This window comes from Daktulosphaira vitifoliae, unplaced genomic scaffold (genome assembly GCF_025091365.1).
Source record: "Daktulosphaira vitifoliae isolate Bord-2020 unplaced genomic scaffold, ASM2509136v1 Scaffold_3, whole genome shotgun sequence".
NCBI lineage: Eukaryota > Metazoa > Arthropoda > Insecta > Hemiptera > Phylloxeridae > Daktulosphaira > Daktulosphaira vitifoliae.
Window position 1 is genome coordinate 20,937,536 of NW_026099574.1, and position 26,790 is coordinate 20,964,325.

The 26,790-nt window shown below is 26.7% G+C and overlaps 3 protein-coding genes across 10 annotated transcripts; 2 read left to right on the forward strand and 1 right to left on the reverse strand.

Moving 5' to 3' along the window:
• Positions 1-80: 80 nt before the first annotated feature.
• On the reverse strand, positions 81-7,210 carry LOC126901011 (putative uncharacterized protein DDB_G0291812). Of its 5 annotated transcripts, XM_050677116.1 has the most exons (13): positions 6,941-7,210; positions 4,510-4,701; positions 4,120-4,235; positions 3,812-4,057; positions 3,542-3,754; positions 3,168-3,461; positions 2,197-2,241; positions 2,045-2,125; positions 1,905-1,921; positions 1,679-1,724; positions 1,515-1,583; positions 1,018-1,389; positions 81-947 (listed from the first exon to the last, which is right to left on the reverse strand). In XM_050677116.1, exons 1-13 carry the CDS (start codon positions 7,067-7,069, stop codon positions 665-667), a joined length of 2,103 nt encoding a protein of 700 aa, XP_050533073.1. In that variant the 5' UTR covers positions 7,070-7,210; the 3' UTR covers positions 81-664. The 5 variants fall into 5 exon arrangements, with proteins under 5 accessions (XP_050533073.1, XP_050533074.1, XP_050533075.1 ...); XM_050677117.1 differs by lacking the exon at positions 2,197-2,241; XM_050677118.1 differs by lacking the exons at positions 1,679-1,724; positions 1,905-1,921.
• A 220-nt stretch (positions 7,211-7,430) lies between these two features.
• On the forward strand, positions 7,431-20,223 carry LOC126901009 (cubilin-like). Of its 4 annotated transcripts, XM_050677111.1 has the most exons (17): positions 7,431-7,540; positions 7,649-8,296; positions 8,613-8,712; positions 12,218-12,292; positions 12,412-12,513; positions 12,582-12,756; positions 12,916-13,127; positions 13,185-13,392; positions 13,458-13,666; positions 13,734-13,968; positions 14,029-14,225; positions 14,321-14,549; positions 14,622-14,842; positions 14,907-15,089; positions 15,332-15,458; positions 15,576-15,760; positions 16,834-20,223. In XM_050677111.1, the coding sequence occupies exons 5-17, from the start codon at positions 12,420-12,422 to the stop codon at positions 17,142-17,144; spliced, it is 2,586 nt and encodes an 861-aa protein (XP_050533068.1). In that variant the 5' UTR covers positions 7,431-7,540; positions 7,649-8,296; positions 8,613-8,712; positions 12,218-12,292; positions 12,412-12,419; the 3' UTR covers positions 17,145-20,223. The 4 variants fall into 4 exon arrangements, with proteins under 4 accessions (XP_050533068.1, XP_050533069.1, XP_050533066.1 ...); XM_050677112.1 differs by lacking the exon at positions 8,613-8,712; XM_050677109.1 differs by lacking the exons at positions 7,431-7,540; positions 7,649-8,296; positions 8,613-8,712 and adding an exon at positions 11,213-12,067.
• Positions 20,224-25,346: 5,123 nt separating this feature from the next.
• LOC126901013 (uncharacterized) lies at positions 25,347-26,721 on the forward strand. Its single transcript, XM_050677123.1, has 3 exons — positions 25,347-26,068; positions 26,388-26,509; positions 26,575-26,721. The coding sequence occupies exons 1-3, from the start codon at positions 25,385-25,387 to the stop codon at positions 26,663-26,665; spliced, it is 897 nt and encodes a 298-aa protein (XP_050533080.1). The 5' UTR covers positions 25,347-25,384; the 3' UTR covers positions 26,666-26,721.
• The last annotated feature ends 69 nt before the right edge of the window (positions 26,722-26,790 follow it).

Below are 26,790 nucleotides of genomic sequence, written 5' to 3' on the forward strand. Positions count from 1 at the left end.
GTAAATTAATGGACCTATAAAAACAACTTTAAGTTAATAGTATTAAGTGACTAGAATGAAAATAGATAAATAAAAACAAATTTTAAAGTTTTGTGAATATTTATTATATAAATAGCATTATTAAGTAATAATTTAAAGTTCAGTCAGATGAACCTATCGATAGTATTCTTTTTTTTTTTAAGTTTGTCACAGCCTTAGTAAGGATGAACCCTAATTAAAATTAACATAATATTAATTAGAAGTTTTTACAATGAAAAATGGTTAATATAATGAAATAAACAAAGTGTAAATATGTCAGAATAACAAAATTATCTTTAATAATATAAAAGCAAATGAACAATGTTTAGTGACATATAATTTACATTAAAATTATAAAGAGTTAACATAGACTTGTGTTTTCTTACTTTTAATTTTCATAGTTTTAGTTCAGTAACATTTTAATCAAATACCAATACACAAAATCTCTGTTTAATAGTTCAACAGTTTAAACTTAAATGAGTTCAATGTTCAGTAATAGTTTATAGTCATGGAGCACAAAAAATAAGTTATTTCAAATAAAAAAATAACACTTGTACTTTCTTACAAACAAAGATAACAAATAACATATTTTAAACGCAATCAATCAAAAACCAAGTGTAAAAATATAAAATACTAGCACTTTCATTTATACATTTACTAAAGACCATAATTTTTCTTCAAGTTCTGGTAGCGAGTTTATTTCAGAATCACTATAATCACATGCTAGCATTTCATCACATGGATTATTTGAAGATTCTATTTCCAGATGACTTTCCACACATCTATCTAAATGCTTTAATAATTTTAATCGTTTGCCAAATGTTCGATTACAAACAAAACAAAAAGAGTTTGACCTCATATCTGTATTAAATTGAATATGATTAACACACATGTGAGCCCATAATGTATACAAACGTGATGTTTTATACCTGTATAATTAATAACAAATTTTAATTTTTTAATTAATTAATTAATTAAATAATAAATTAATTTTCATACTTGCAATAGTGACATTTATATTTGCCTTGAATATTACCATAAATTTTTAGAGCGTTTTGCAAATGTTTACGATTTGCAAAATGTTCTGGTAAATTTGTTGATACACGTTTTACTAGGTTGAGATGAGTGAGAAATTCTTGTTGACTAGTAGACGACGAATTGTCACAAGAAGTTAAGTCTAATTTATCAGACTTCTCGGGTACAATAGGTGGTAAGACGTGGCTCTTACTTTCATGTAATTGTCGACTTTTAGTGGAACTAAAGTACTTTTCACAAATAGGACATTGATATAAAGGAAGCTCAAGTTTAATAAGTGAAACACATGCTGTTAACTGATTGGTAGTATTATTGGGTTCTGTAGGTTTTTTAATTCTGAAAAAAGTTGTATGAAATAAAATGGTCCAATTGCCAAAGAAATTGTAATTTACTTTTTAGATATATTAAATTTTAAATTTAAATTATATTATTAATATTAATTTAAAACTAAAAAATATTACTTTTTAGATTCAGACGTTGTAGATGTTGTTTGTATTCTTTTAGATCTAGATACATTAACAATAGAAGTCCTGAAAAAAAAAAATTATTTAGACATTTATTGATTGATTTGTTTAAGTTATCATAAGAGAAAATTAAAAATTACTTATCTAAACCTTTTACATACATGTGAAGTGTACTCAAAATTATTATTTCGAATACATATTTGAATACTATAGAGAAAATGTAATGAAATTATATATTGAAATATATTTTTATAAGTTTTTAAATACTTTAAAGTATTCACAATCTAAATGTTTAGCATAAGGCAATTAAATTTTTTTTTTAAAGGTTGGGCATTACTTAATGTAAGTTTTGAAAAATAAAAATATGAAACATTATTTTTTTACTACCAAATTGTGTTACTGCACTGGAAAAAAACCCAAGTAAAATCACAAATTTAGTATAATACAGTCAAACAAATTTTTTTGTTGAATAAACAGATGAATTTTTAATGATTAGTTTTTTAATTATATTTTATTTAGTTACTTACTTTGAAATATTTTTAGTAACAACTGGTGGAGGTAGTTTAGTTGCGGGTTTTTGAATAGAAACCATAGGCATTTGAAATTTTCTATTAAAAAATAAAATAAATTGTTTAAGAGGCAAATCAAAAAATAAAATTATATAATGATTAATTGTTACTTAATAACTTTGCCTTGATTTTTTAATTTTTCTTTTTGGCTTTTACTAAAAAAAATGTATGATAATTGAATGTTAGTTTTTTTATGTTTTTGTAAAGCTATAGATAATATTCTTTTAGTTATATACATATTGATTCTTTTAACACTAGTTACTCGATACCTCTTAAAATAATAATTATGTTAAGAAAACTATCTTTGAATTTTTTAGTTGCATATACTTCTCGATTTAAGTTATTAATTATTTTATCATTATACCTAATAATAGTATCAACTTTATTTTTTTTTTAGACAACTAGCTTATAAAATAAAAAATGACTGGTCAAAAATAACTTTTTAAATCAATACTTTAAAAGTTATTTACATTTTTGTATTTAGGTGGGTGCAGATTTTAAATGCCTAATGTTAAATAAAGCACATACACGAGACACAAAAACTTAATTTGTACGAGAAAGGAAAAAACAGATATTATTAACCATTCAGAATTATAACAAGTCTTATTTTTTCAACGTAATTTCTATTTTATTAATAAATATTTATATTTTTTTCACCATATTATATTTAATTTTATCATACCTACCTAGTCTATATTTTAAAATAGTATTTGACTGATTATTTTGGTCAAAAGTTATCATAAATTAGTCATTTTCTTAGTAAAATCAATTTTTATTTTATAAGCCAGTTATAATATTTAACTAGCCATAAACACAAATTATGTATTTTGCCTTAAAAAAAAAAAAATAAAGTTGATACTATTATAAGATATAAGAGATGAATCATAAAGTAATTAATAACTATTAAATCAAGAAATATATGAAACTGAAAAATACTAAAAATAATTATTATTTCTAGAAAAAATGAGTGGCTGATTTAAAAGAATCAGTCTGTAAAATTAAAGTAACACTAATTGTATACACTAACAAAAATGAGCATAAAGGCTGTATCAGTAACAACTTTACATTATTATTAGCTTACTTTTTGGGTGCAATTTCTGAATTAGTTAAATCTACAGTTTGATCAGATCTGAATAAAAAATGAAATCCAGTTTCTGGTGAAACAGTAGATTCAGTAGAATTATTGTCATTAACTTGATCTGAGTAGAAGTCATTGTTTGGTGAATCACAAGAAGAGGTATTGACAACAGTAGGTAAATTGATATCAGGAGTTATAACCATTTGTTCTGAAATAGGACTTTGTTGATTTCCAGTTAACAATGGTGTAATATTTTTTTCTGATTGAAAAGTATTTTTACTAGCATTTTCTAACCTTCTAAATAAATAAAAATATTTTTAATTTAAGATTTATTAACTTATAAATTTTTTCAGAAAATTTTATTCATGAAATATTACCTTTTAAATTGCATTAAATGTTTTAAAGCAATTGCATGAGTGTTATTTATTACATTATTTTTTGGAAAAAAGGATTTATTTTTTAACATAACCTTAGATTTTCTTTTTTTATGTGTATTGTTTGACAATACATTAGTTGTATTTTCAATTACTTGCACGTCATCATCTTCAGCATCACCATCATCGTCATCCAAGCATATAACTTCATCAATACTGAGTAATTTAAATTATAGATTAAAAACTTTTATTTGCATAATTTATAATGCTTACATTTTAGGTTGAATAAAATCATTTGAACTATGAGGCTTTGAAACATTTGTCTGTCTATTACAACGAACTGAACTTTGATTAATAACATTACTGGGTTGAATTAAAATATTAGACACTGATTGGTTTGGTTGGATATTATTCATACAAGTGTTATTGTTTTCTTTTTCATTTTGGTTACTAGTTTGAAGAAAATGATCAGACTTGTTAGATGTATTTGGTTGATTGACACTTGCACTTTCATTTAAACTAAAATTATGAATTTTTAAGACAGTTAGAACTTGGCCACATCATAAATAAAATGACTTTACTTTTGAGAAATAGGTTCTTTAAGTTGTGAAACATTTATCTCATTAAGGACTGGTGATTTCATATAATTAACAAATGATTCATGTATACTTCTTATATCAGAATTTTGTTTATAACACTGTAAAATAAATATAAATAATTTATAACATAACAAATGAAACAAATCTTATAATATTTTTACTATGTGAAATATTTTCATAATCAGTAACATGTTAAATCCATTATTTCTAGGACAATATACACGACTTGATAGATAATAATAATTGTAGAAATTAAATAAAAATATAGTTATTAATAAGCAATTATGTTTCTGGTTTTATTTATTATAAATATTTTAGTTATATATTAGTCAAAATAATATTAAAATTAAGGAAAATAAATACATAACATACAAGTAGCTCAACAGGTGTGCTAAGAAATCTAGCCATCTCATATCTATAAGTAACATTTGAAGGTTCTTTAAGATAATTATTCATCAAAATATTGTTATAAACCCTAGAAGTATTAGAAAATCTTGTGAAAAAATCAATATGGCCATAGCACATTTTACAGATGTGTTTTGAAGTAGGGTCTTCCTCCGTTATCTGCAATATAATTAAAAATTTCAATTTAAAAAAAAATTTAAATAATTAAAAAATAGCTTAAAAATCAACAAGTGTATAAAAATTTAACAATACACAAATTAATTTTGATAAACATGTTTTTGTTTATTATTTATTGAAGAATTCCTTAAATTAAATATTTCTAAAATGAAAATGACACAGCATATCATTAAGGTTAAAATATATTTTTAGGCTCTCATTTCAAAAATTTATTTCAAATTTTTATTTTCTCAATATTTAAAGTAAAATTAAAAAATATTGCAGTTAGAATATTTGTTTGAGGAAAATGTTTTTCTCATAATAATTTACTAAGAAAATTTCTTTACTTCACTAACATAATGTTCTTTGAAATTATGATTTTTAAGTTTACAATGAATGGTGCACAGGTAAAAGAGCGTAAGTCTATTTAAAATTTTTTATTTTATAACATATTTTGAGAGACACACTTCACAGAGAAATTTTGTTTTTATACATTTGTCGTTCAAATTGCAAAATGCGTGTGCAATTTTAAATAATAATAGTTTTATTTCTGCTGAAAAGTTAATATTTATTATTTATGCCCTATTATTCACAATCTGTATAGTTACTTGGAGTTAATTTGATTCCTAAAAAGTTGTTTCTAATCAGTAAAAATGCTACACTTTCCTCAATTATTATTATTTTTTTGTTTTTTCCCAAAGGGAAACGTTTTCTTAATCTTTGAAATTTTCAAATAGGTGGTTAATCCGTTGCTGAAGAAAGGGATGGTAACTCCAATAACTGGACTAATTTCTTGTTTAACAAATAAAGCCCCGTAACCGAGTTATGAATCAGAGGCAATGTGCATCAAGCAGTGCCATATTACAGACTTAGCCACACCTTACCTTAATATATAGGCTTCATGAAATATAAGGGTGAAAAGCTACAACTATCAATTTTTCAATAGTAATAATTGAAAAATATTTAATCAAAAATAATAGTAAGCAAAAAAACTGTTTAATAGTTTAAGTAATAGATTAGTAGATTCTAGTTTAACTATAATCTATTAACATCTACATAAGGGGCTTATAGATCATGAATGAAATCACACAGGAACCTTATTTGCCTTAGTGGCAAAATTCTTATTTTAATAGTGTGAAATCTTAATTTGATTTTTAATTCCTAACTAATTTTTTTCATTTAATAAGATTTTAACATATTTAATTGTTTTTTTTTTAATATTTAACTAACATCAAAACAATTTGGGAAGAATTTAAAGAAATGTCTACATAGATACATTTCAAACTATTTGCAGAGTTTTAAAAACATCAGTCCAATCCAACAAATATTATAAAAACAATGATATAATTTAATATTGAATTTTGACAAAATATTTTATCGAAAAAATAAAGAGTAGTTTCAATATATTTTTTCATCGCTGAACCCAAATATGACTATTTATACTGTGAACATATTTAGGTGGCCTATACATTGTACTCCATTTCTAAAATTAATTAATTAACTCTAGTCAACTGCTATAAATAATATCCCATAACCACTTTTCTTTTTAAGTTATATAATTACAATTATTCATTTTATATATAGTAAAATCTCCTTTCGATGAAAACATGGAACATATTTTTTTTCTATTAAGAGAGTTTTTTGTCTAATATAGGTTAATTTTAAAAAGGACAGGGCTATAGAGTTTTTAACGTTTAAAAGAAGCTTTTTTTTAATAGAGGAAAGTTGAAAGGAGGTTTCACTGTATATGCATTGAAACCCAGTTTTATAGGTGTTCATTGAACACTTAAAGTAACTGTACTTTAAAAGTAACGTTATTCTTTAAATTATCAATATGAGTTTAGTAAGTAAATTTTTTATTTAAATACAGAAGTTAAATTTTATTGTTATAACTATTTGAAGAGTGAATGTGTCAAACGTTCTATGTGCCAAAAACATATTTGTTCAGAAAACACAAAAAACAATGGTAACATGGGCATGTCTCACACAACGAACACCATCTATGAATGCAATTTTGTACAAGTAAAAAATTTAATTGACTTTTTAAACACATACAAGATTGTGGCCTTTGGCACATAGAACTTAAATCAGAAATAAAACAATTTTTCACTTTTTTGACACATAGAACGTTTGACACATTCACTCTTCATTTATAATTTTCATGTTTATAGAAAAATATACATATCTCTGGACAAACATTTCGATAAAAAGTTTAATATAAAAAATCTAGTTCATTTCTTACCATGATAGTCAATGTGTATAGTATTTTGGCGGCAACATTATCTTTCTTTCCAGCAGCACTAAAAATGTGAATAACGTCTGATGGATCGTCGAAAACACGACCACATATACGACAAGTAATGGCGCTCATTTTAAGAATTTAAATTACAACATTACAAGAATAATTTTTTACATTCAGAATGTAATATCACATGATAATACATTGGAGTTTATAATTAAATAAATAAATATTTTAGCCGACAAAGAAAAATATCGTGGTGTGATGAATCAATGAAACAATTAAGTGATAACATCCACCTATGAAACTATGAAACGATATCCAAATCAAAACAGTCACATATTCAGTGTATACACTAATGTTTTTTTACTGATAACAATTTTCAAGGACATTGAACGACTCATTAAAATTACTTTGAAAATATGTTTAAATTATAAATTATTTTAAGTTGCATTTTTACTTACAAATATATACATCGAAAAATATTAATTAAATAAACTACACTTTCTTTATATATTTATACTTATATATACGTTTATATTTTATTATTTTATTACTTTATAAAAATAAATGTTATTATAATACGTCGTAGTTATCTCGTATGTAAGTATGGACAATCGATTTTTTTAATTATCAATTATTTAATTCCTTTTTTATTAATTATTAGATTTCTTTGTTCAAAACTGTTATTTGTAAGTCTTCTGTTTACAGAATCATTGAACAATGACCGAGAACGGCGGTTATATTGTAGTAAACATCAACATATCGATAAGTTGGTCATACTGTTAGTAAACCAAATGCCACGCCCACTACAGCTCTAGAATAATTATAGGTCTTATTTAAAAAAAAATATTGAAATCACAGGAGAATTCTGTTTTAGTGGCTTAATGGGTAGAAACGTATGTTTCGGCGTAGGGGTCCCGGGTTCGATCCCCAGGGTGCTAACAAGATTTTTCTTGTAGTTTTCTCATTGCTGGTGTCTATTATCTGGTGCAAACCCTACCTGTCCCTTCAATTATTAGTCTAGTCAAGATCTTTGACTCTTAAACATATGAAAGAAGGACACTACCATCCTTTATTACATGTTAAGTTCGAGAAATAGAACGATGTATAACTCATCAATTTTTTGTCAATTATTGAAGTTAATAACAATTTTAATGATATATATATATATATATATATAAAATAAAATTCTATTGTATGATGAAACCGATAAAATGTCTTTAAATTTCAACTAATTATTAACAGATGACAAGTAATGATTGTACGCTTATTTAAGGCTTATATTAAATGAAACACTTAAAATACCACAGGTAGTGCCGGCATTATGATTTGCAGGAACATGGAAAAATGATAAAGGTACCATAAAACTTAATAACATAAACATATAACTTTACAAATCTTAATTAACTTATAACAAAATTATCTTGTTATTCCTCATAATTTTTTTGATTTGTGTCCCAAACAAAAAATAATCGTGGAGCTTTGGGCGAAGATACACCCTTTATGTTCGGCCTTGACCCAAGAGTAAGGTAAAATGGTATAAAATGACGAATAGGAAAAAATGACAATTTTCAAGAAAACTCATATTCTGCCCTTTAAAAAATGAAAGAGACAATGATAAAAATGTTTAGTGTTAGGCTAAATATTGAAGCAGTTCTTATTTAAATTTCAGATTTACAGAAATCCATTCACAGAAGTCAAAAAATCGTAGAAGCTTAACTTCGCCTTTTTATATGGCCTTATCTATAAATGACATTTTTATGAAAAATGAGGTTAGTTATTATGTTATATAGCTGTAGTAATAATATTGTTATATGAAAAACAAATAAATTGGAAATGCAGTATTTAATAGGGATTATTCTAATTAAAAATTATTGAATTTTATTTTTATCACAAAAAGTGCACCTAACTATCCAATTAAGTAATGAAAAAAAGAAAAATCAAAAGAGTCTTTAGAAAATTTTTTTTATTAGAAATGGTTAGTTTTTTATTATTTTGTTTTTTAGAAGTATTACAATCATTTAAATACTAATGTTATATAACAAAAATAAATAAATTGTAAAAAAATAAAATATTAAAACATTTAAATAACCAACAAAAATACGAATACTTCAAAAATAATTCAGTAGTATTTTAGATATTTCTTATAGTAAGAATTTATTTTTATCTTTTAATTGATGACTAGCGGTTGTACTATCTTCATCTTTCTACTACTTTTATGTTACCGTTATACCATATCATTTATACCCAGTATTGAATTCAGATTTTTTTCTAAGAGGGGCTCTAAGCATCGATACAAGCAAAAAAAAAAGTTTGCTGTCATATTTTAGCTTCGATGCGAAGCTTAGAAGGTATTGGTTTTACTATGTGTTTTTTTTTTTTTTTTTTTTGTGTCTGTTACCACTTTTTCTCAGCTCTCACCGAACGGATTTCTTTCAACGATACGTCAAAAGATCACAAATTGTATCTAGTCGAAGACATTACCCTTCAAAATTGAAAAAAATTCCCTCGTTCCCCGTAAATGGGTGAAACCTCCAAAAAAATTACAAATTTAAAAATCGCTAATTTTCGAAATTTTTTTTTACTAAAAACTGCCGTAACTTTTTCAAAAATGAACATATCAATATAGTTTTTTTTTATATAGATGCTTGATGTCTTTACTTATCATTTGGTATATTTTTTTTGTAAACTGACCCTGTATCTGCCCACAGGGGGGGATTTAANGGATTTAAAATGACAACTTTTTCACAAAAAGACAACTTTTTCAACTTAACTTTTGAAAATGTTCCGGAAGGTCTGACACTTTTATATATATCTTAAATTAAAGCTAATATACTTAATATACTTTAATTTGAAAAAAAAAAATTTGACCTCTGGACTTGTCTTCATGGTGAAAATGGCTACCGAAAGCTATTTTTGTGTGAAAATTCTCGATTTTATAATTTACATTTTTTACTTTAAAGTTCTATAACTTTTTAAAAAATGTATGGATCAATACAATTTTTTCATGAGAAGTAGTATTTATATACATCTTTCATTGGATATACTTTTTTTTTAAATCAGACTATTTCCCTATATATGGGGGGGCTTCAAATATAAAAAATGCATATAGAAAGTAGAACTTTTTCAACTTAACTTTTGAAAGTGTTCCGGAAGGTCTGACACTTTTATATATATCTTAAATTAAAGCTAATGTAATATACTTTAATTTGAAAAAAAAAAATTTGACCTCTGGACTTGTCTTCATGGTGAAAACGGCTACCGAATGCTATTTTTGTGTGAAAATTTTCGATTTTATAATTTACATTTTTTACTTTAAAGTGCTATAACTTTTTAAAAAATGTATGGATCAATACAATTTTTTCATGAGAAGTAGTATTTATATACATATTTCATTGGACATACTTTTTTTTTAAATCAGACCATTTTCCTATATATGGGGGGGGGGGCTTAAAATATAAAAAATGCATATATAAAGTAGAACTTTTTCAACTTAACTTTTGAAAGTGTTCCGGAAGGTCTGACACTTTTATATATATCTTAAATTAAAGCTTATGTAATATTCTTTAATTTGAAAAAAAAAAATTGAAAAGTGTATGGATCAACACAATTTTTTTATGAGAAATAATATTTTTTAATAATCCCTTTTTCATTCGACATAGTTTATCTTAATCATGATATTAATAAGGAACTAGCAGATCATGTAGCTTTTGGAATAATACACCAATTTTTTTTTAATTAAACACAATCTAAAGATTTGCATCGAAGCGTTTATTTTTTTAGTGATTTTAATCACTGTCAGATATCATTATACTTGATCCAACTATACCACAGCACCACTGTGCCGCGACCCCCCTGTGCTGGGTTTTCTTAAAATTACGAAAAAAAAAAAAATGATGATTAAAGAAAAAAATGGCTTTAATTCAATATTCAATATAACATAGAGTCAATTTTTAAAAATAGTTATATTATCGTTCTTACTCTGAGAATTTCTGAGAGGCTATAAAAATTCCACGAAAGGCTCCAGACCCCCTAAAGTATACTTGGATTCAGCACTATTTATACCTTTATAATATTTAAACGATTGATTTTGATAACATTAACATTCAAATAACTTAATGGATTTTGGTAACATGAATGATTTTACATGTCAATATTTATAATAATTATGATTATAACTTTTAGATAAATAAGTAAGCCTTATTGTAGTTCGTTATCATAATATTAATTTTATTGACAAGAAACTTATGAGTTGTTATCGCTAAATTTGATAGAAGCTGTTAACATTGAGAATTATTTTTAAACAATAATATGAGTGTTTTTCCTAACAACTTCTAGGTTATTTAATAAAAAGATTAGATTAGAGAGTGTCCTTTTCAAAGACCAAGGTCTCTAAATGATAAGAAAGGTATTTGTAATGGGGTAGTCAAAGGATTGCACGGCGACTGATGTAACGCTGGGTGATGGTAAAAGAGTGATTGCTAGTGAATACGCCGCCGTTCGTACGGGGTTTGTTGACCGATTCGGGCGTGGGCACCATCGCTGGAGTGAATTCGATCTGTCGCTCAGGCCGCGCAAGCTCGGTCACGACAACAGCCCCACCCCCGAGGAACACTGCACTCTATACCCACCTCACTTATTCACTAACATGGACGAGCGAGTGTGTTCTACCGTGGTTATATGTGTGTGTGTGTGAAGCTACTGTCGCCGGATTTTCAGCTCGAGCGGTGGTCGCGCGATCGTTACTGGATCTATAAAGGATTGTATATAAACGAAAATCTATGTATTCAACATCCAGCAAGTTCATTAAGTTAGAATTTTACACCGATCTCGTTTTATTTGTAGAATAGTCGACGTAGCGCTATTATTTTCCGCAGATACGTTTGTGTGCGCTGTGTAATCGGTCGATACGGATTGGCGCGCTCTCCGATATTGCTCAAAACGAAAACCCGCATTTTTACGTATTGCGTCAAGTGTAACCATTTGCACTGAATGATTGTAAGTGCTATTCACCATTGCATTATGGTTATCATAGAACGCAACAACGGTAGTAGTTCCCAAATGTGAAGAAGTATCAGCTCTGTATATTTACGATACTATTAGTAGGCCATCGATCGACTGACTCGCGTAAGTGTTTAAATAAAATTTTCAATTTATACACAACATAACTCTTATTTGATAAAACAACCAATATTTTCTTGGTAAGGCTTAGATAACTCACATTAATATCCTAAAACATTTAATTTTTTTTATTAAAAATTATTAAATTTTGTTTAGGTTAGAATTTTCAATTCATAATTTTCGAATGACAATTTGAAGTCACCGCCGAAACCATACTGCCCTGCCGCTATGGTAAGCCATTATAAGTGGTGTCTTCCATTATTCTTAATGCTATTTCATAAATTTAATTTTGTAAATAATACAGTTAATACATATAAATCAATAATATATTTATTAATGTATTTTCAAAGGACATAACATGGCCCAAGACTATTGGCATGCCCGTAGGAGACTTCTGGTGTCCTTGTTATTGCTATCGTCGATACGAACCAGCTATCAGAAAGCATTATCAGGTTAACATATTTAATTCTTTAGAATTACATTTTTTTCGAGAATTTAGAAATTTATCTTTATATTGTAGGTTGTGACCTAACATTTGTAAGCCATAGTAGTCCACAAAATGGCACATTTAGGGCTCCTGAAATTATAAACTCCGAAGGTGAGTCCAAAGTATGTGTATACACATTTGTGGCCGCTTCACATCAAAAAGCTTATGTTTCGTTCACCTCGTTTCAACTTCGTAGTACACCTCCGGAGTAAGTAAAACAAGTAAATAAAGTATTATAAGAATGTATATGATTGTGTAAAGTTATATACAAACGTTATCTTCTCTTTTGTCGTTTCACTCATTAATTAGATGTCAATTTTTATACTAACATATAACTGTTGATAACTTTGTGTAAATCTTTTTCTAGATGCATGCACGAGTACGTGGATGTATACTCAGAATTACAGCAAGTCGATACAGAGGACTTAATCAACTCGCCTTTTGGCGGCCGATATTGTGGTTTAATACCACCTAGAGATAGAATATCTTTGTACAGAACCGTAGCAATTAGTTTCTATACAGATAAAAATTCTACTACACCAACGCTATTTGAGGGTCAATATTCCTTCCAAAATGACTGTAAGTGGAAATTTTATTATATTTACAGACATTTTATGATTTCATTTTTTTCCACAGCTTCATTTCAGCTAGGAACTCCATCACCAATCAGTCCATGCTCATTTGTAGTACACTCCAAAATTAAAAAGCAAGGTTCCGTACTCACTCCAACATACCCTGGAATATATCCTAAGGGTATGAAATGTACGTACTTATTTCTTGGACAACCCAGTCAAAGGGTACGGTTAGAATTTCGTGATTTTGATCTTTTTTATGGAGGACCTCAGTAAGTGATTTGCTTGAAAATTGTTTGTTTATTATAAAATTTAATAAATTTAAATCATCTTACAGCTGCCCTTTTGACATTGTTAGTATTTATGATGGTTCGAATTCAAGTAGTCCATTAATTGGCCAATATTGCGGTCAGCAACGAAATTTAGTCATTTATTCTACTTATAAAGATTTGTATGTAACTTTTGATACACTTCAAAGAGCTACCAATACGCAAAATCGTGGTTTTAAAGGGATGTTTGAGTTTAGTGAAAGTTTCGTTAAACTAGGTAAATAAATTTGAAAAACTATTGAGGAATTTGTTTTTAATATAACCAAATGATCCTAATTTTATAGATTTCATTGGTAAAAACGATGGTGAACATGTTCGAGGAACCGAGTGTGATCAAAAAGTTTTGAGTAAAAAGACTTCTTCTGGTTTTATATATAGTCCAAACTTTCCGTTTCCTTATATACCAAAAATTGTGTGTCGGTATTTTATTTATGGTTTCGAAGGTGCGCAAAATTTGGAGAGGGTTAGACTGGAATTCTTTATTTTCGATATTCCGAAACCACGAAGAAGCGAACAAGAGTATATCATATTTCTTTTAACAATTTACCCAATGTTTATGTTTTATTCTTTATTTTTTAGTTGCACTGATGGTTATTTAAAAGTCTATCTAAAAGGTCAAGAAGCAATGGATCTTTACGATAAGTTCGATTATGAAATGTGTGGCGAAGAAAGTGATGAAAAAGTCTTAATGAGTGAAGGGGCTAGACTCGCAATGGTCTTTAGTAGTGGTGAACAACAAGGACGAGGATTTAAAGCCAAGTATACTTTTGAAACTGGTGAGTAATTTTCATATAACATTCAACATTTCAATTTTAAACAATAATTAGTTTACTTTTATACTAATAATAATATAATTCATCAATAATTTTAGAATATCTTGTACCTGGGACGGCAGCACCGAATGGCACATGCCATTTTAGTTATCGTAGTGCATCCAAAAAAAGAGGAGATTTCAATTCACCCAGACATCCGGCCAACTATCCCAATGGATTAAATTGTACATTTCTCTTTTTACCCACGCCTAATGAGCAGGTTACCTTAATCTTTGACCAGTTTAGCATTAGAGCTGATAAAACCAATGTCTCATTTGTTCCATTTGGGTATAATCCTTTTTTTAATATTATATTTCTATAAAAATAACATAAATAATCTAAGTAAAACTTATTTATTAGTGTATCTGTCTGCACGGACGACTGGCTAGAAATATACAATATTTATAATGACAATACAGAAAAACTTATAGGCAGATATTGTGGTAAAATAGCACCTGGACCATTAGAATCTAATCGTGGTGCACTTGGCTTAAAGGTAGTGCTACATACAAATTCAGAAGGTGTTTCAAGTGGTTTTAAAGCTAGATATTTTTTCGACGTTGTTAAACCAATATTCGGTGGTAAGTTCAGCATTTTCTGTAAACTTCATTTCTTTCAATGTGATCACGCCGTAATATTTTTTAGACTGCGGCAGTAATATTAGCAATGCAGATTCCGGAAAGGTGCAGAGTCCGAATTTCCCGCTCAAGTATACTGCACCAGAAAAAGGAATGCCGAGCAGAACGTGCAATTGGTTCATAAACGTCAGGCCCAATTACAAAATACTGCTCAATTTCATATCGTTCTCAGTAGAAGGAGATCCTTTAAGTAAGTGAACGTGTAATTAAAATTTAGTATTATGTATGACATTGAATATTAACATGGTTAATATACATATTGTATAGATAGACAAGATTTCTAGATCACATAAGATAATAAATAAATATTGAAAAAAAATGTACGTCAGGTTTTTGAAAATATTATTGTACCTATTGTTAAATAATCCTTAATTCACTGTTTATATTAGATTAAATATTACCTTAAACATTAATTGTTGTAATATGTTACAGCTAGAGGCTGTGCGTCAGCTGTTTTAAGACTATGGCTAACCATGGGAGAGCCACCTTTAGAGTTATGTGGTGAAAAACCTGTAGACCCTTGGCAATTTTTATCAGACTCTAATCAACTCAGGATAAGGTATGAACGAATGCGATAAAATGCTTTGGTTTATTATTTTTAAAACTAATCATTTTTATAACAATTATTTGTTTGGATAAGAGGATTCAATTACATAATGGTTATTCTTTAATTTAGTTTTGTAGTAGCTGATAAATCGGGAAACGGTACTGGCTTTAGTGTAACTTGGACTGAGGTGTTAGAATCAAAAGGACCTTGTCCGGGGTTTCAATGCGAAAACTCGAGCTATTGCATATCGAACCAACTTCGGTGCAACAACGTACAAAATTGTGGCTCGAACGACTTATCAGACGAGAGCAATTGTAAGTATTGTTTAGACATTAGGGCACAAATGATTTTGATGGGAGGGGATGAAAAACCTTTATGCTAAAAAGCATATGAGAGTTGTGCTCCCATATCATAGGACTTTTTTTATTTTTATTATCATATCAAGATGTTATTATTAGCTATTGATGTGCATAAATAGATTTCTTTTAATTAAGCCTATCTCAAATATTTAATTTATTTTCTAATAGTACTACTTTGAATTTACCTTAGTACAAAAAGTAGCCAAGACTTTTACTGTTCCAAATTTGTAGGATTAATAATTTTTTTATGTTAATTATGTCTAATAACATTTCAATTGAATATATAAAGTTTCTAAAATATATATAATTATAATTATACAAAATATCAAATTGGGTATCAATCCCCCGAATTTCCTCCCATTTAACTGCTACTGAGTCTAGATAAAAAGTAAAAAACTTGAATATTGATTTATATATATTTATTAAGATTGAACATTTGGTATTATTAGTCATTATTTTGAGACATACTAATAATATTTATGTCAAATGCAAATATTATATTGGCTTAATTCAAAAGTATTTTATCTAGCGATGCACTTATGAAGTGTCATTATTGGGTTAAGCTAACTTCACATTATATATTTTATCAGACTGCAACAACTTACATTTGATTTAAACATGGTAATAAATTAAAATAAAAAAAATTCTTTGCAAAATTTATCATTAGCTGAGCGGTACTTATTTAAGTTAAATCTAATAAATTCGTTTTCAACATTTTAAAATATGAATAAATTTTTTTTATAATTTTCTCTATTTGAATGCAAAGACTTAAAAAAAAGAAAACTAGAATCTAATACTTACAATTTCCTCTTCATATCAAAACTTTTTTTTTTAAATATGCACTTGACTGTTATATTTCTTGTATTCTAGGCCTCCATACGAGCAATTTTAGTGTTTGTCTCTATTATATTATTTTCTTACTATGGCACCGTTTTGATATTCATTTATTCTATTGCAAGATTTTTTTGAAAGATACTTTGAAAGTTTTCCGTATATATTTTTAAAATGTCATCATTTACAAATCATAGGTGTGGTGGAACCGGAAGCGCTGGATAACGTAATTTTTTCGGCAGCTTTGACAATGTGCGCAGTATTGGCACTCATGTTAATTGGTTGCCTATGCTGCCGGCGAAGATCTAGAGGTAGTCGTCGAGAAAGATTTCGACGAGGAGTCGGTGGAGGAGTCGACGGTGGTGGATACAATAGACACCGAAGACATCTACATCAACAGCATGAACCTCGACCACCATCGCTAAGGTCGTTAAGTCCAACGCCATCATCTGGCCAACACGTATGTGATGAGCTAGGCGAGCGGTTTACTAGCGTGGACAGCGTTTGACGTTTGCTAAACTCAAGTAACTGTCCTTAGGGCATAACCTCGTCCATTAGTCCCTATTCCGTTATTCACAAATCAACCGCCTCACCACTGCTAACGCTCAACAATCACAACCCTGCGGCGTGGTGCGATTCGGTGATGTCAGCAGGACATTTTTCAAGACTAAAATAATTATATTTATTTTTACGATTGCTCACTTTTGGTTATAAATGGTTATAACCATTTAACAAGTGATTTTTGGTAGTTTGAGAGATAATTCTGATAGATACATATATGTTGTCTTAATCAAACGTTTGACAAGTACAACCAAATTATGATTAGATCTAATCATAATTCTGCTTTGTTAGTATAAAGTAACACTATACTTATTATTACGCAAATAATAACAATAATTAGGGAGTTTAAATCGAAAACAATCTAAAATAAGTGTGATTATTCAATCAGTTTTAACGCAATTGGAATTTATAACATTTAATCATTACATTTATGATCATTTTTAACTATAAAAAAATAATCGTTACATCATACAAACCGTATAAAAATACTTTCATTAAAAACGCGTTAGATATTCATTTTAGAAACTGTCCTGTATCCGTTACATCGACCGATTAGTACTCGATGGTCTGACCTCAAACAAAAGGTTAGATCTGATTAAAATGCCAGAGCTTGTCCAAAATTGATCAAAGCAATATTGATATTTTTTGGGGGTTAGAGTTCTGCGTAATTATTCTTGGTGAGGGTGAGGTGAATGGAAACAATTTGCTCAATAATAATGTTATAAATAACCAACTTATACATAGAAGTCTCCCGGTAACATTTCATTTATTTGACGTGTACAAAATTAGCGTGATGATAATAATCTTACAAATTAACTGTTAAGTTATTACCACAATAAAAATTAGTGTCATTGTATATCCAGTAAACACGGATATGATATTCGTTCTATGTTAGACGATTATCTAAATTCGAAATAAGGCTGCAATAAAAATAATGAGTTTAAGTTGAAATTGTTTTACTGTAAATTAATTTTTTTAATCAAGTGTAGTTATTTTTCATCATGTTAATAAATCAATACAAATCTTACATTGTTTTTACTTTTTTTTAACTTTTGACCCGAATAAAAAATGAAAACCATACCAATTGTTATAAAATTATCATTTTTTTCTCAAAAATATCCTATAAGACTAGAAACAATCGTTTATCTAATAGATTACATTAAGTACATGTTATAATATAAAGTGCTCATGGGGTTACGAACATATATTGGTAATTAATCCACTTTCTTATTAAATAAGGAACCCCAATTTACTTCTGATACATTTATACTGATGCATGGGCAATATAAGTAATATAGTTAATTTATTTAAAGTGTTACTTGTTAATTGGATTCTTCCAAAATTAAATTTAAGGTAAATTAACGTAAACGGATTTAATATTAAGTATTTTTTAAATATTTAAATACGTTAAAATGTGGGCAATCTATATTCATGGAAACATGTATATATTTATGATAATATATAAGAATAATACCCAGTTATATAATAATAATATAGGTAAAGTTTAATAATCATGCATTTAGTGATTAAGTATTATCTACTAATGAACGCGTTCCTTTTGTTATGTACTTTGTTAAGTTTTTAATTGTCATATAATAACAACATATAAATTATATTATACACTTGTGCGTTAAACGTTTGGCTTGGCTTATAAAAAAATAATTTATTTTTAATTATCATTTAACAAACATTTTCTTTCTATACAAAATGTCATTAAGTACCTCTTCGGTATATTGTTTAAAAATAAAAATTGAAAGTTTTATCCTAATGTGACCTAGCGTGTCATTTATTAAGCTCTAAATCGTGCTGTGTAACATTATTTGGTGCATATTATTACTTGTCAAACAAAAAGTACCACAAAATTATGAAGGTAATAATATTACAATTAGTTTATTTGTAAATTTCATTTAGTATATTTCGACTTTGAAAAAGTCTATAGTGCCTAGTCTTTACAATACTGATTATTTAATTATTTATTTATAAGAATATGTTGTACTGTAATACATTTTTATACATAAATTAAAAAATTATATTTTAACGAAATATAAGAATAACAACGATGATGAAAAGTGTGCAATTTTATTGGATTTCTAAGAAAATACATGTATAATACAACATAGAATGGTAGTAATTCAAAATTTGATTTTTTTTTAAATAATTCATAGCATAACTACAGGACCAAAAAATTGTTATAATTCTAGTATTTATTTAAAGTTTTTTCTTGTACCTTTCACTTGTCGCGAAAATCTCAATTTTAAGTACATTATTATTATTATTATTATTATATATTGTCGTTCATCTGAAAAACGAACGTCTTTCAGTCCAGTAAGCTAATATTTAGCACACGGTAAATAGTATTTACCACAAAACACTGCTCAAACGTTTTTTGTTTACAATTATTGTTTAAATATTTAATTGTTATAAATTGAACGGACCGTTAAAATGAATACAAAATTAAAATTAATATGAATGCAAATTAATCAAATAAATGTTTGTCAAATATTATTGTGAAGACTAATTTTTTCCCAGTCTGTTCAATTTAATTATTAATTATTATTCGTAGATTAGCAAAGAATTTAAAAATGCATTTAAGCTATGTCGGTTATAATAATTTTTAGTCCATGTTGTAAAATAATATCACATAAGAATATGAAAATGCAAATTAATGAAATAATCAAAATATTCTTATTTAATTACTTATAAAATAAAATTTATGTATTATAGGTATAAACAAATGTTATAATAACATGAACCAGTACGTTTTGATGCATATTGAAAATGCGTCTGAACGGAGTAAAATTGTTGTTAAATATTTTTCTTTTTTGTTATTCTATTAAATAAATAAATGTCATCAAATTTATATAAAACTATCGAAATATGTTAATTTTATGTTTGTATACGGAAAAATCATATTTGTAATTTTGTTTTTTACGACAGTTGACGTTAGTTACGTTATTATTATGTTGAATGATTAATATTTATATTATGTATTATCACTATAAAATATACTTGATAGGAATTATTAATTCGGGTCTTTGTATTTTTATGCGTCAATATTGTTCGTTACCTATGTCATAACACAAAATTTCAGTTAAATTTCTAAAATAAACAAATTGCTTTTATTCAGAAGTTTGATGAAATTGATTGTGCAATTATTTTTACATAAAACCTAAAAGCCAGTTGTATTTACAAATACTCAAAAATATTTTATTAACTAATTATAACTTTTGTAAAAGTTATAAAAATTTTAGAGTAAAAAATAAATAATATTTGTCGTGTTTTCAAAAGAGTTCTAAGTTGTGAAAGAAATTCAAACTTTGGTGTTTTAAATATTTGTAGTTTTCCGAAAATATTTATGTAATTTTTTAATTATTGAAGACAATGCCATTATTGATGATATTACTTTTAGTTGAAGACTCTTCAACTAAATGTAATTAAGCTTATTTTGTAATAACTAAGAAAAATAGTAATTATTTAATAAAAACTATAAAAAAAGTAAATAAGAAAACTAGTAAAAAACCTAAAATAACTCATAAGATGTGATTATTTTTTTATTAAATCAGTATATAAATACAGAATGATTCATTTAACACTAATCACTCAATTTTTATTATTGAATAATTTTTTAGGGCATTTTGTTTTTTGGCTTTTGCTAGTTACATACGTATTTCCATTTATCTGGTGTAAAATATTATTTGTGTTCATTCCATAAGTCTATGGAGATGTCAACTTTATTTTTTTTAAATGAAAACATGTATATTTAACTAGCTTATAAAATAGAAGGTGATCATATTAAGAAAATGACTGTTGGATAACTTTTAGCCCAGTACATCAAAAATTATTATTTGATATAATATTTTTTTTATAAAATAACAAGGCAATATTTTTGTACTTATTTTAATTTTTATATATCACGTATCATAAGCCACTAAATTAATCGAAAAATAAAAATAATATTAATAATTTTTTTTTTTGCATTCTTTTAGTTCAAAGTTTTTTTTGAGGTATCAATAAAAAAAAAGGTTATATTCATCTCTTATAACTTATAATTGTGGCATGTTTGATGACAATGATAACACATAATTAACTAGCTTATTTTAATATCTATTTACGAAAATGACAATTTCGATAACAACTTTTGAATTAGCATTTCAGAAGTTATTAACATCTTTATACCTAGCTTGTAGGAGAAGTCAGGACAAAAAATATGTATTGACAAAATGGCAGCTCCCTCCAGTCATCACTTTAAATTGTTAACTTATGAAATACTAGTCCAAAAGTTGATATCGAGCAGTTATTTTCTTAATTGGATCATTTTCTATTTTATAAACTAATTAATTATGTATGTTTTTATTTAAAAAAAATAATTTTGATATTCTTATTAAACATGTGGGATGAACACAAAAAATATTTTATAACAGATAAAAAGCGATACGTATGTAACAACTAACCAAGGCCAAAAAAAAAATCACATAAAGTTATTATTTTAAAAATATTGATTGCTAGCGTAAAAATAATCAAAATGTTTTCCTTATTTAATAGTTTTATAATATATTTTAATTAATATCATGTTAATTTGATAAGTTTAGGCGCCCAAATTATTATTATTCAATTAAGTTTAGTACTTTTAATTTTAGCAAAAGGAATGGGGAAAAATAAATTACTAAATGTTAAACTTTTAACAACATGAAAACCTCTTTCTTATAAATTCCTTTTGGAAATTTTATTGTCTTTCATTGTAAAAGACATTATTTTACAAAACATTAATAATCAAAATAATAAATGTTATTTTTAGTGTAACTAGAAGAAAAATTAATTTTCAGACAAGTCATATTATAACTATCATTTTAAAATAAAATATTATGTGTAATTTGTATAGTTATTCTGGGTTATTCCAGCAATTAAAGACTTAGCCACCCCATTAACACTTATGGATGTTATTTTACTGTTACAATGATAAAAATTTTAAATTATTTAGCAATTGTGTGAAATATTATTAAACAAATAAGTGATGAGATATTTTAAAAAGTACAATAATATTTTCATTTGATTATTTATAATAAAGAGTACATTAGTGATTGCTCAAGTAATATAAGTGTACAGAAAAAAATCTGATTACTGAAAAACTTCTAAATATTTATCTTGTAACAAACCAAATACTAAAATTAAAAATCGAAATTCACTTGTCCTCACTGAACTATCGTGATATGGCTTATGTCAAATGTTGTCAAAAAAACAATTAAAAAAAAGTTTATTTTTTTAATTCTATGTTTGATAATATTTTAATTTATTCTTTAAGTGTATATTCTAATCATAAGAATAGTAAAATTGCGTTGCTACGAGATACTTAATATTGATATACAGATATTTACGATCAAATATAAATTAGTTTGTTTTTTAACTTCGGTCAAGAAAAACTATTTTTTTGTGCTTGTATTGAATTACTAATAATCATTAAAAATTTTGTAAGAAATATTTTAGTACATTGATTTTATTGTATATAACATCATTACGATGAAGGTGAAGAGATTTTTTCGTCGATTAGCAACATTATTTAAATGCTGTGTTTCGGAGAATAAAAAGCATAATACAAGTGGTAAAGTATCTTAGATTAATCTAGCTTAGATATTTTTTTAATGAAATTAGCTTAATATGATAAACAACAAAAATGATCTCGGTATCCTGTATTTTAATAGAACCTATTGAAACTATTAGTTCTTTGTACCTGGTACAGAGAACTAATACACTAATTTATATTAACTTCTGTGTTTCTATTATTTAAGTAGAAGAAAAAATGTGTTAAAACGTTCCTCCAATCATAATTTTTTAATTAATGTATTAAAATACTGTAATAAATAGCGTCAAATGTTCTAGCTAAGTTAAACTAGATAGCTGCTCATTTTTTATTTTCATAAAAATAACTATAAATAAATTGTGTCACTATTTCAATGTGTGATTTGCGGATTTTTGGACAACATATTGAGGTTGACGTGTAAGATTTTAGTTTTAAGAACACGCGAAAATTATAGACAAGTAACATAATTTGCTTTATTGTCTAAATTGTCGTCTTAATTTAAATTATCTCGATCATTCGTCGGTGAATGGCTGGATACCATTTCGATACGCCTAAACACATACATTAATCTTCATGAATTTCGGGTACTGAATTTTTATATTTATAAAAAAATCCGATCTGACATAATGGCTCGTTAGGTAATATCTTATGAAATCTGAGTACAAAATCTTTGTCTTGAAAATGTTTAACCAAGTGGCCACGTACAGTGTTTAAGCTGCGATTAATGACACCATGGCATAACTTTTGTTTTAAGCAAAGGTCACATTAGGCTAGGTGCGAATTGAACTAGCCGTTACTATCAGATTTCGATCGGCTTGGTGAGACTACAAAACTAGCGAATATATGTTTGTCAGTGTTGGGTGAAATGTCATCAAGTTGGCGAACGGCAGATGAAAACGTTATAATGTAGCCAGTCGCTAATTTTAGGAGATACTTACGGCCGCTGACCAATGACCATTAGCCCAAAGTGATCTATGCTTGAAAAACGACACATCACTGTTTAGAAATGATGTTTTTATTACGAATATTTATTTAGGACTTAAATTATTACACATTTTTGTGGCAGTATAAACATTTTATGGAAGTGGTAAATTTCTGTCTAATGTTCTTCATGAAAAATATTATTCCAAGCACAAGCCACTTTGTTAACAATGCTTATTTTATTAGATGATCCTGATTGTGATTTCATAATTCAATGTAATTTACACTCCAACTCTCAAATTCTTAATTAATTTTCTAAGAATTACACTTTCCCAAAATACTATCTAGCAGAAATTTTATGGTTTTCAATATTATTGAAATTTTTAACATTTTAATTATTCAATTCAAAAAGGGTCCATGGAAAGATAAGAATTACTTATCAAGTAATTCTTCATCAAGTGTCAGACATTGTTTAGTAGTATTAAACTAGTTTAATAATATTATACTAGTTGTGTAATTATGCTATTATATAATAACTAACAAAAACGTATATTGGATAATGCAAAAATATAAAAATGTACTTAAACATAATAAGGAATTTACTACACTAAAATTTGATGTTGCATAACGGGATAAATATTACATTAAGCTGGAAAAAGAAGAAAAATTTTCTGTGAAATATTATATTTATAATTGAAAATATCAATTGACCATTGCCTAAGACGATTTTAAGACTTTAGAAGATAAGTGCTGTTAATGTTTTTGTATAGGATTACATTAATGAGGCGATGCATCTAACATTAGTTTATTCAATACATTGATTTTATACCTTCATCTATATTTTATATAGATCAATTTCATAAATGACACTTTTTGATGTCTAATGTAACATAAAATTACATTTTTTTTTTAGCACGCGAGTTGTATTGTAGTCAAAATATTTAGATTTTATAAATTTAAAATTCAGGGAAACATTTTAGGGGCTCATGGAAGTTTATTCTTTTTCAATTTAACCATATATATAAGACGTTATTTATTTTCAAATGGGGTGTGAGAACTTCTATCATCCTTCTTGGCATCCCTCAAATAGTGTGATATTGATGTTTTTGGACAGTAACTTAAAAAATGACTTATAGAATACCTATTTTATATAGTTACTATAGGAATGTTGCTTAAAGAAAAAATACTACGTTTATTAACGTAGAAAATAAAAAATATTTCATTTCTGCAGTAAAAATTTGAAAAATATATTATTACTTAATTAATTACCACCTTAATTTTTTAATTACTTAATGTGCTTGTTACGATTTTTTATATAAGAAAACTATACAAGTTTAAGTGATTAAAAATTTATTAAAATAATACCATAATTCAATTTTTTTTCAATCTATTAATATTAATAACACTGGTCTACGTAAAATTTTAATTTGAAATCATTATAACCAAGTCCCAATTAATTTTTTGACCTTATGTAAAACCTAGTCCTAGATTTAATTATTTAAGTCTAGTTGCTTAGTTAACAATAATATATTGAGCTTTCCCCGAAGTGTCAGTAGTGTAACAATTAACTCAAAAAAATACACTTTAGAAAGTGTATAAAGATATTATATTAGTTTTATTAAAAATATATAATTTTGTAATGATTGATTAGACTATAATAATAATGAAATTCGAAATATTAATTAGAAATTATGTCAGGTGATGTACGTCTAGACGTTAAAAACATAGAATTTACCACAACGCAAATTTTAGATATCGATATTGAAAATGTAGTGGCAGTAGGTGGTGTATTTACTGTAATAGAAAAGAGTGGTGACGAAAAGATTGCTATGGAAAGTATGGATATACAGGAAGATGCGAATAAACTTTGCACTTCCCATATTATAACTGAAGAGGATCACCAAAATAATTGTACCCCAGAGCTCAAAATAGCTTGTAAAGAAGGTTTGTTGACAGTTAAACAAGAGAGTGATAACGACAAGATTGCTATGGAAAGTATGGATATACAGGAAGATGCGAATAAACTTTGCACTTCCCATATTATAACTGAAGAGGATCACCAAAATAATTGTACCCCAGAGCTCAAAATAGCTTGTAAAGAAGGTTTGTTGACAGTTAAACAAGAGAGTGATAACGACAAGATTGCTATGGAAAGTATGGATATACAGGAAGATGCGAATAAACTTTGCACTTCCCATATTATAACTGAGGAGAATCACCAAAATAATTGTGTCCCAGAACTTGAAGTAACAGCTACTCAAGAAGTAGTGTTCATGGAAACGGGTAAACAAGAAGGTGTTATACGCCATTTTGGGAAAAATAATAAAGCCGGTAGAATTATTTCAAAAAATGGAAAATGTTATAAATTTTATAAGGTAGGCATATTATTTTATTGTCATTTACATGACAGAACCTGCGTTTTTAAAAAACTAGTCAAGTTTTTAATATATAAAGTAAGACGGATGGAGTATACGTACACCAAAATAAAAAATCTTAAATTTCTTGTAGTAATTGGGCATTAAACATATAATAATTCTCTTTTAATCTATATAAAAATAGCGCATTTTTGTATTCCCCAAAAATAATTGAAAAAATCATGTTTCGCAGTTTTGCATGAAGTTGATAATATATTTTGGTTATTTCAAAAAAATACAAAAAATACAAAAAATCCTTTAAAATTGTCTTTTTTTTTAGAAAGATATTGTTGGTTCTTATAAATATTATAAATCTCCCCAAAAAGCAGAGTTTGCTGTCGATGATTCACAAGCAAATTGGGCGAAAGATGTAGAAATAGTGGGAAACATTTATGGCCAACGGTAATTATTAAATGATTTAACATTATAAATAATTAAATTAATTTTGTTATTTTTTCTATCTATAGATGTTATTATTGTTTAATGTATGGTCACTACACAGAGGAATGTATTCGATTAGATATTGATTCTTTAAAATTTTACTATCCTTACATTTAAGGTACTAGTACAATCTGCTAAGTTATTCTATTTATTCAGTTATTATTCAAATTTAATATTGTACAGATTTTAATGTATTAAGTAAAAAATACTAAATACTAGTAAATTATACATTATAATACATC